Here is a 10,929-nt window from a genome sequence, read left to right as displayed (position 1 = left end):
CCATCAGAGTATTTTAGTTTGACCATTTTAATGCCCTTTTCCCGGATGCTCTGCACAACAGGATACTGGAGGGTCGGGCAGAGAAGGGGGTGGGGATTGTGTGTTGTTTGAATATTGCTCTTCCTTTTTGTTCATCACCATACAAATGTCAAATGCTCGTTAAGTTTCATAACGGTAGCTACTCTGTCTCCTAATGTTTGAATGATCTATTTTGGCATGTGTGATATGTGTAAAATTCTACTAATATTAGTTTTATTGGCTTCAAATTAAATTAGTTGGTGAGATCTGTTTCTGTAATAGTATCTAGTATCTGCCTTATGCACGATAATGTGTAATTATAAAGCACGTATGTCCCGACTGATCGTAGTCCGTTCTGGACGAGTTGGTGAAATCAATTGTCGCAAGTAGGCTAAGGATTTATATATGTTTTTTTTTAATTGCAAAAGAAATAAATAACCATAAGAAACTATAAAATGTTACAGATATTCAGGACATGAAAAATCGTTCATTTATTGTAGGGACGTAGCAAGCGCGAGAAAGAAATCACCCCAAAAATCCACAACACAACTACAACAAGTTGTTCGAATAATTCTGATTGTGGGAATGATCAACAAATGCAATACTCAGAGGTAATTTCCGCCAAGGCTAGTGACAATGGAAATTGCTATCTGAAAATTGTTGCGGATTATGGTAATGAACATAAAGAGTCGTACCATACTGTTAAAAGATACATGACGGAAGATTCAGGTAGATTTTTTCTATTGACTGTTGTGCGATTCAAGTCTTTTATATTTCATAGATAAATTTAAGTTGTGAAAACTGCAACAAAACGTTCATATTTCAGTGAAATTACTAAACGAAAAATTATTACGGTAGTTGATGGCATTAATTTACTTTGAGACTAACAACTATTTGAAGAGGAGTGTTAGTAAGTGATAAGTGAGCTCTTACACTGCTACAATACCTAAATAATTGTGTTCTACTCATGTATCGATGGTCCCAGTTTAGATAAATATAGAGAGCCCAGACATTGCAGTTCGATCATCGAGGAGGCGAAATGCTTCATGACAATTGATCTCGGACGTTGAGTGAAATGGCCATTTGTCTCTCTCATTTGTGTCCGGTTTCTTACGGATAAATTGGTAATTCTTGGAAAGTTATCAAGGAAATACGGTAAGATAGACTGACCGCCAAGAAATATAACATCAAGTATTGAATCATGCCCTAAATAATTCTAAATAATGCCTGCATTGACAGTTGTAGTGCATATACAATACTTTAAGGCCGGTTCACACAATAGAATTTAAACGATTATATAAAAAATGTTTTTTACAGATGAAGAGAAAAGGAATACTGTCATTTCGGTTGCAGTAATTCTAGTTGACTTTGCACTGATTCTTACAGCAGCTGCATATTTAATATGCTTACATCATAAAAAAATGTAAGTTTGCTCAATGGAAGTTTTATAAATTAGTAATTGCAATAATTAGTATATTTTATATAATCAAGAGGGCATAAACGTAGATAATAAATATTTGACAGTAAAAATTAAGTAATGAAGCTACATCAATATTAAATTGTTTTTATCATGTGATAAATATTGTTTTTGTCTATATAATAAATATATATTTATTCAGTTCAATGAATATATGTATTTGGAGACAATTCATCACGTATGATAAAGGAAATAGTGACAGTGGACGGTTTTCACAGACAAGTACGTATTTCTTTATTCTTTGATTATTGCACATTTTGACTGTTTACACTAATGATTTACTTAAACAAGTACACAATTACCACTGCTTGCAAAACTTGGGCATTTTAGGGATTAACATTTATTATGCTCCCCGAAGGAAGAGCATATAGTCGCTGCCTTGTCCGTCAGTCCGCCCTTCTGCCCTTCTGTCCGTCCGTTGTCTTGTCCGGAGCATAACTTGAAAACTTTGGAGATCATTTGTTTCAGCTTCACACAGTGGTAGAGGACATCGAGGCGGAGTGCAGTGTCAAAGAACCATAACTCTATTTTGCCCCGTTTTTGAATTATTTTAATACTCAGGACAACAAATCGGTGAACTAAATAAAGTGACTTCATTTTGGAAGCTAGTGTAACGGGTTTCGATATGATTTGAAAAAAAAATGTGACTGTATGTCTCTTTAAGACATGGTTAGAAATAACGAGTATGATGTGTAATGCATCACATAATTTTCATTATTTCATTTAAAGATAATGTTAATTATGCCCCCTCCCCTTCAAAGAAGAGGGGATATGTCTGTTGGTCCGTTGATGCGTAGACCAAATGGTTTCCGATCAATAACTAAAAAACGCTTAGGCCTAGGAACTTCAAACTTTGTTTCATGATTGTTCATGACCAATAGATGACCCCTTTTGATTTTGGTCACGGGGTCAAAGGTCAAGGTCACATTGACCTAGTATGTAAAAACGGTTTCATATCAATAACTAAAGAACGCTTAGGCGTAGGAACTTTAAACTTAATATGATGATTGTTTAGGACACCATAGTAAATTTCCCCTTACGTATTTGGGGCCAAGGGGTCAAAGATCAAGGTCACATTGACCTTGTAGGTAAAAACGGTTTCCGATCAATAACTAAAGAATGCTTCTAAACTTAGTATGATGATTGTTCATGACCAGTAGATGACCCCTATTGATTTTGGGGTCAAGGGGTCAAAGGTTAAGGTCACATTGACCTTGTAGGTAAAATTGTTTTCAATCAAAAACTAGAGAAAGCCTAGGCCTAGGAACTTTAAACTTGGTATGATTATTGTTTATGACCAGTAGAAGACCCCGATTGATTTTGGGGTCAAGGGGTCAAAGGTCAAGGTAACATTGACCTTGTAGGTATAATGGTTTCCGATCAATAACTAATGAATACTTAGGCATAGGAACTGTAAACTTGGTACGATAATTGTTTATGACCAGTAGATTACCATTATTGACTTTGAGGTCAAGGGGTCAACGATCAAGGTCACAACTTTGTAGATAATTTTTTTTCCTGATCAATAACTAAAGAACGCTTAGGCCTCGGAACTTCAAACTTGGCATGAATATTGTTCATGACCAGTAGATGACCCCTATTGATTTTGGGGTTAAGAGGTCAAAGGTTAAGGTCACATTGGCTTTCTAGGTAAAAACTGTTTCTGATAAATAACTTAAAAGTTCTAAGGCCTAGCACCTTCAAACTTCGTATGATGATTGTCCATGACCAGTAGATGACTCCTATTGATTTTGGGCTCAAGGGTCAAAGGTCCAGGTCAAATTGACCTTGAAGGTAACAACTGTTTCCAATCAATAACCTGGCAAAACATGAGCCTTTGGTCCTCAAACTTCATAGATGCATTGGTCTTGGCAAGTAGATGACCCCTTTTGATGTTGGCGTCAAGGGGTCAAATGTCAAGGTCACATTGACCTTTTATGTGAAAACAGTTTCCTATTAATTACTAGACAAACCAAGGACCCTTGACCTTCAAATTTCACATGTGCATTGCTTTTGGTCAGAAGATGACTTCAATGGATTTTTGGGGTCAAGGGGTCAGATGTCAGGATCATATTGCCATTATAGGCAGAAACACTTTCTGATTAATATCTCAACAACTCATGGGCCATTTACCTTCAAACTTCACAGGTCTATTGGTCTTAGCCAGTAGATAACCCCTTATTGATTTAAGGGTCAAAGGTTAAAGTCACATTGACCTTGTAGGTAAAGACGGTTTCCAACCAATAACTCTACAACTCAATTTGCCTTGGTTGATATTTTCATTAAACTAAAAATGCTTTTGGTATATATACACATTGGAAGGTCTTATGTAATATAACAAATTGGCTGTCCTAAAATTTATGCATATAATTATTATTTGGTAAGATTTGTGATAACTTTGTCATAAAATTGCTGCGCACAACCTGTACGGTCACAATTACCTATTGACATGTTATGACCAGTAGATAACCCCTACTGATTTTTGGTGACTAGGTCAAAAGTCAATAACAATTACCTGACCACATGACTAATTGGCTGCCGATATGCCCATATAGTTTTACAAACATATCTTGTTGTGTTATTGATTTAAATCATATTTATATTAAATAAACATTAGATAAACAACGATATTAAAATGTCATATATTGTGCATTAAATGCTTGACGATTTAACCAAGAATAACATGATTGTTTCTTACAATAACTGTTTTATACTATGAAATTTTCAGTAATTAATTTTCCAGAATTTAATGGTTTTCAGAAAACGAGACGTATAAACAAAGTCAAAGAAAATCTTGCCAAAAAAATGAAGAACAAAGCAAGGAGTTCAATTCAAAAAACGAAGACTCACAAAGATACAATGATTTAAGGTAAATACACTGACGTTGCTGAACAGTTTAAATTTTTTCTCTACAATTTATGTCAGTTATTCTAAGCAATCACTTTTCTGGATGATAAGGGACAAAATTATAACTTGATCGTAATTATCGCAAAATAAGAACTTTCTATTATTCTATCTCTCTGCTATTTCTTTGCATGTATGAAAACATTGAAAAGCAAAAAAAGAAAGATAATCGCATTTATCATCCATCTAAAACATTTAATGACATTTATCGCATTATTGTAGCTTATCGAAGAGTAAATAACCAGTTAGGTTGTTTTTTTTGAGTTGCTAGACCATTTTTTAGCTCGACTTTTTTTTGAAAAAAAAGTAGAGGTATTGTTATATAGTCCTGGCGGCGTTGCCGTTGATGTTGCGGTAGCCGTTTGCTGTTGCCGTTGACGTCCGCAAACTTGTACCTGGATCATAACTTTTTTAGTTCTTGGTGTATTGTCTTCATACTTGGCCACAACCCTTGGGACAAGACCTTTCAGTATACCACACCAACCTTGACCTTCATCCATAAATGAACTTGACCTTCAAGGTCAAAAGTCCAAAAATTTTGCTTGTTCTTGCTATTATTGGCTGAAACTTTGTTATTTTTGAATGGATTGTCTTCAAACTTGAACATGATAATCTTCAAGGATAGCCCTTAAAAATAACCAGACAGACTTTGACTTTCACTCATAAATGACCTTGACTTTGAAGGTCAAATTATTGAAATTCTCTTTTTTTTGGCTATTATTGGCTGTAACTTTGTTATTTTTAAATGAATTGTCTTCAAACGTGAACATGATAATCTTCAAGGATAGCCCTTTAAAAATAACCAGACAGACCTTGACCTTCACTCATCAATGACCTTGACTTTGAAGGTCAAATTATTGAAATTTTCATTCTTTTGGCTGTAACTTTGCTATAATTGAAAGGATTGACTTCATATTATAACAGAACATTCTTAAGGACAAGACCTTCATGTTTATCAAACTTAAATTGGCTTGGGCTCTTTACTGACCTTGACCTTGAAGGTTAAATTACTGATTTAATATATATATATATAAATGCGTATGTATATATATACAAAATATATAGACAAAACTAATGTGACAAGATAGACGGTTTAAATTCATAAAAAGGAAACGTTAAGATTTGTTCTTTGCTTTTAGAAAAAGTAAACGTCGAGCGTTGCCCCCGCCCGGCGATGGCTCTTGTTGTTTGTTTAAATGTTGAAAGAACTTATGACAAACATTTCAGTTGTTATAATGAGTATTTATTTAACAACCTTTCAGGAAAGAAGGCCTAACACAAAGACTTAGTGGGTATGATGGAACGGAAGATCTTACCATAAGTGCCCCGGATTTAAACTTAGATTTCCCAAAACATAATGAGGAAGAGGTAAGTACTGAAGCAAATGACATGTCTGTCAAAGAACCTAAAATTAACGGCCTTTCTACAGGTCGAGCTGTGCCAGGAGTTGGAGACGAAAAAGATCTATCATCTAAAACCATAATTGATATTAATCCAGACAGAGATGTTGTCGAAAATGATGAAAATCAACAGCAATATTTAGATGATGGTACGCTCGTAAATGATGAGAGAAATGACCTGTCTGCCGAAGAACTCACAGTAAATGACCATGATCAAGATGTGTCAGAAATTGAAGAAGTGAAAAATTTGCTATGTAAAGAACAAACCATAATTGATCTTTATCCAGATAGAGATGAGCTCGGAAATTATGAAAAACAGAAACACCAGCTTGCTAAACATCATAAGTTAGATGATCAAATACTCGAAAATGATGAGAGAAATGAGCTGTCGGCTAACGAATGTACAGGAAACGACCATTTCCTAGGTAAAGAAGTGTCCGAAATTGAAAAAGAACTGTTATCTAAAAAACAAACAATCATTGATCTTTACACAGATAGAGATAACCTCGAAAGTGATGAAATACAAAAATGCATGCTTGATAAACGGCAGTATTTAGATGATGACATGTTCGAAAATGATGAGGAAAACGGCATATGTGCTAAAGATCCGACAGTAAACGGCCATATCTTAGATCAAGATGTGCCAGAAATTAAAGAAGAAAAAAAGCTGTCATCTGAAAAAGAAACGGTAATTCATGGTGATTTAGGTGTGCTTGAAAATGATGAAAAACAAAAATACCTGCCTGCTAAACAACATGGTTTAGATGATTATTTGGTTGAAAATGAAAAAACAAATATGTTATCTAAAAAACAAACCATTATTGATAGAGATGAAAATGAAGAGTACCATTCTGCGGAAGAATATGATTTTATCTACCTTGATAATCAAGATGAACATGTGGTTATGTAATAAACAAGCTTTAAAAACATTCTTACATTATCAACAAAAATCCATGGTTCACTTTTCTTTTTTTTTCTTTTTACGTTTTCGTCGTTGACTTAAATAGATTTTTCCTCAAATAGTACTACTCTTTCTAAGGTGTATTTTAATTCTTTGTTGGTTTATTTTAGTAATCTTGATTTTGTAATAAAGGACACTTAATTAATTATTCGTATATATACATAACTTTGATTTTTATTTCGCTATTTAAATGAATGAATTAATCTAAGCTTTGCACAGACTGTCTTGTAATCAGATTGTAATGTTTATGAAATAATAATATAGCTTAACTCGGGATGTTTCGAACATATAAAATACGTTCAAGATTCAGATTGGCAATCTAAAGAATCAAACATATTTTATTTTTTTTAAAAAATATTCTAACGTTTTTTCTTTCGCAACGATTTAAGATAGATATATCATACAATGAATTTCAAAAGATTGACTTTTTATAGTGAAAAATCAATAATAAACAATAAAATGTTTATAAGTGTTTTGACACAATATAAAACAACACAAATTAGACATTTATTATGAAGGAAATTCCATTGGTCGCTTCGACTTTTGATTTTTTTTATAGTAAAATATAGATATATATTTTGATTTGTATCTGTTGATTCTTTTAGTTTCACAGTATGAATACACAACATACAGTTTAAAAAAACAAACAACAGATTCAGTTATAGGGAATGCTGACGTCTCGTACATAATGTGTGCATTCTCATATTCTTTTGTTAGAATTTCCTATGCAATTTTACCTACAGATGAACATAGTATATTTGTAATGCTATATACAGGCCTTTTTAAAGTAGACGCTAGTGTATAAGTTATACAAGTTGCTGACGGGATATACGGGAGAATAGAGCATGAATGATATTAACATGATCCGAGGCGCCCGTCGAAGATAAAAAAAATCGATTAGCTAGTTTATTTTTTCTCCCATATATCTCGTCAGCAACTTGTATCACGAATTTAGTCTATGAAAAACTGTTTTGTTAGATCATACGAATGTTGAAATTTTACTTTTGATCAACTTTATAATCGAAGATTCATTAGATATAGCTCTGATACCCTTTAAGGCTGATTCAAAGAAGCGCGGGATAAACGTTTCACAATAAATAGTTATTCAAATATCAAGTCATAATAGCGGTGTATGCTGTTACTTTTTGAAGTAATGACATTTATAGAGAAATATGTGTCTACGAATAGAAATACATATGTGCGCTTCTATTCTGCACGGTATACCCTGCATCGAATCAAAATTTGAAAATAATATTTGCATAATTATTTGATGGATATATCATTTCGTTTCTTTGTACGTACTTATTTTAATAAGTATACATGTATATACAAATTATTTTTTACATAGAAAACAGTGTTATATATTTTAACAGGACACATTTTATACATAGATATAAAACATCATAATAGCGAGGGCCCGTCAAATATTACGCACATACCAATATTATTTACTCTTTGATAGCATAGATCCCTAGAACAATATTCGTCATAAATACATGTACATTTAGCAAATATTCAATATTCATTATTCATAATGAAATGAACATATATGCTGGCTTTGTAGACTTTACTAAATAACACCCCGTTCACCCAGAGCTGCGACTTTAGGACAATCATGCCGATCAAGCCACGATCTGAAAAAGTATTCGATCGGGGCCGATCGTCGTCGAAATCAAGCAATTTGGCAAATTTTGGTCTTCATTACGACTGTACTACAATGTTCCCACGTCCAACGCGCTGCTGACACGCTTCTACTATGATGTTACGCTGACCGCGCATCGCGTTTACTGCGTATGTACTACGCTGCCGCTACGACATTCAAGCTCGCACTACGACGCTACGCAGACCTAGAAGACTGTACGACGATTTCGCTACGACGGTGCCGATCATATCACGCTTGTAGTACGCTTCTGGTACGATTTTGGCGATGATATATATATCTTGGATTTCAAAAAATATTTTTCAATTACTTCCAAACTTCAAACATGAACGGACGTATTAATGCTGATCTGATTCATCTGGCTTTACTTAAGCAAGAACAAATATTGGTTGAAATTGAAATTGCACAGATTGTTAACAGGCGGAGCTGCAAATGATCGACAAGTAAAGTGCCGCCCTATATATGTAGTTGGCAGATTATGATTGGTCAAATAGCAGCGCTATAAAAACAAACTGCTACCTGACAGGTCGTGGTATGATCGTAGTAAGGTCATGGTAGGTCTTCGTAGGATCGTCATGAACGTAGAGAAATCGTAGTGGGAACGTAGTAAGAACATAATGGGAATGTTGTAGAAGCGTACTCGGTATGTTCCCGACTGTACTTCGATTTTACTGCGCTTTTACTACGATCATGAAGAACTATCCACGATGCTTTCGCGCTACGCTTGTTTTGAGCACGTTCAAAATAAACGTGGCGAGTGCGTAGAACTTTCCGATCATGAAGACGCTACCGCGATCATACTGCGCTTATGTAGACTCCACTACGTTTCTTTTGCGATTTGCAACGATTGGTCACGTTTTCGGCCACGCTTTGATCGTAGTAGAAGCGGCGTCTATGTGTGAACGGGGGGAGGGGGGGGGGGAGGTAAGGCTTTTGACTATCCAGTTATATGGTTTAAATTAATTCAGTATGGTGTGTACCCTGACCTTTTATTTGAACATTAATAGATTTTACCACAAACATTGACATGTGCTCTTTTGTTATCAAATATTTTGTGGTAAATTTCTAATTCTATCCACTAATTTGACAGGCCATAACCAGTCGGACAATCTGGATAAAAAAAGATGTTTCATTTTAAATCACTGCCATCATAAATTAAAAACTTTTTGTTAAAATTTCCTTCAAAAATAATGTGATATTTAAGTATGCTTATATTATAAATAGCATCAAGTTTACGATGTGCTGTTAAATTCTGTAACACAGATAAGATAAATGTATATAGCTAAATATGTTTTACATTAAATTTGTTGTGCCATTTTCAAAAGAAAACGTCCACATTTTATTTGTTTATGTTAAATATAACATCATTTTGTGATGTTCACATTTTTTTATCATTTTTGATATCAACTTATGCTAATATATTTGAGGTACATGTGTATAGCCTCCAATGTTCAAAGTTCATCCGATTTTTCAAAACAAATCTTCACAATTTTATTTGTTTGTGTTATAAGTAGTATGATCAAAGTTTTTTATGTCAACTTCTGTTTATATGTTTGAGGTACATTTATAAAGTTATCTTTGGTTTCGCCATTTTTATAAGAAAACTTTCATAATTTAATTTGTTTATATTAAATGTTGCAATATTTGTGCGATCTTTATAAATTTTTTACAGCAACTTATGTTGAGGTACATGTATATAGTTATCAACGTTAAATATTCAATTTTTGTGTTAGTTGTGTATGTTGTCATAACTTTATGCTTTTAAAATAAAGAAGGTTATTCACTGATCATTTAACCACAAATTGCAGATTGTTGTTCCTTACAACGGCCGTCATAAATATACTTTATATCATAAGTGGCTTAATATTTCGTGGAATAACGTCTAATAGATGAAAACAATATAAATAAAAGTGAAACATATAAGAAATACATTATCAGAAAAATCAAGTCCCTGTGGAAAAATCATTTACAGCAGGCCACTTCTATCAGTTAATACACAACTTCATGATTTTTTGTGTGTAAAAAAGTGTGAGAAATATCATTTTTATAAAGACACTTTTTATTGTAATTTAAATATAGTAAATACACAATTTCATGAATTTTTGTACATTTTTTGATAGTTTTTTTTTCCCAAAGATAAGTTGTTGTTTTTGTTTTTTTGTGTTTTGTTTTTTTGTATTTTCATTTTTTATGTTAGAAGAATTAGAGTTAAAACTGGGACCTTTTCTCACATGTTTTTACGTGGTTTTATATAATCTTTAGCCTACTATTTAGATCTTTTTTCACATATACATGGAACTTTTTTAAGTTACTATAGTTTTTGGAGTTATACTGTTAAATAGATTGTTAAATAAAAGTCATTAAACATGTTTGCTAGAATCATAAAAAGAATACGAATATATATGAACTAAACCAATTTGTTATACTGCCATCTTTAAACTTATATATATATATAGTAATGTAATGAATGTTTTGTTGCAACATGTTCATTTAAAAGCTTTAACCAAAT

At 33.2% G+C, this 10,929-nt stretch overlaps 1 protein-coding gene across 1 annotated transcript; it reads left to right on the top strand.

Moving 5' to 3' along the window:
* The first annotated feature begins 449 nt into the window (after window positions 1-449).
* Window positions 450-10,845, top strand: LOC132755584 (midasin-like). Its single transcript, XM_060746468.1, has 5 exons — window positions 450-747; window positions 1,336-1,441; window positions 1,638-1,717; window positions 4,256-4,364; window positions 5,662-10,845. The coding sequence occupies exons 1-5, from the start codon at window positions 615-617 to the stop codon at window positions 6,707-6,709; spliced, it is 1,476 nt and encodes a 491-aa protein (XP_060602451.1). The 5' UTR covers window positions 450-614; the 3' UTR covers window positions 6,710-10,845.
* Window positions 10,846-10,929: the final 84 nt, after the last annotated feature.

Source organism: Ruditapes philippinarum, unplaced genomic scaffold (assembly GCF_026571515.1).
Source record: "Ruditapes philippinarum isolate M1 unplaced genomic scaffold, ASM2657151v2 ctg22739_1_1_1_1, whole genome shotgun sequence".
In the NCBI taxonomy this organism is placed as follows: Eukaryota; Metazoa; Mollusca; class Bivalvia; order Venerida; family Veneridae; genus Ruditapes; species Ruditapes philippinarum.
Note: the sequence above shows the minus strand (reverse complement) of the source record. Positions and strands in the feature narration are given on the sequence as shown.

Bases quoted from the DNA above. Each gene is read 5' to 3' on its own strand.
- LOC132755584 (XM_060746468.1), top strand. From the start codon at position 615: ATGCAATACTCAGAGGTAATTTCCGCCAAGGCTAGTGACAATGGAAAT. The intron at 1,442-1,637 runs GTAAGTTTGCTC...ATATTTATTCAG, and splicing joins TGCTTACATCATAAAAAAAT to TTCAATGAATATATGTATTT. The intron at 1,718-4,255 runs GTACGTATTTCT...AATGGTTTTCAG, and splicing joins TGGACGGTTTTCACAGACAA to AAAACGAGACGTATAAACAA.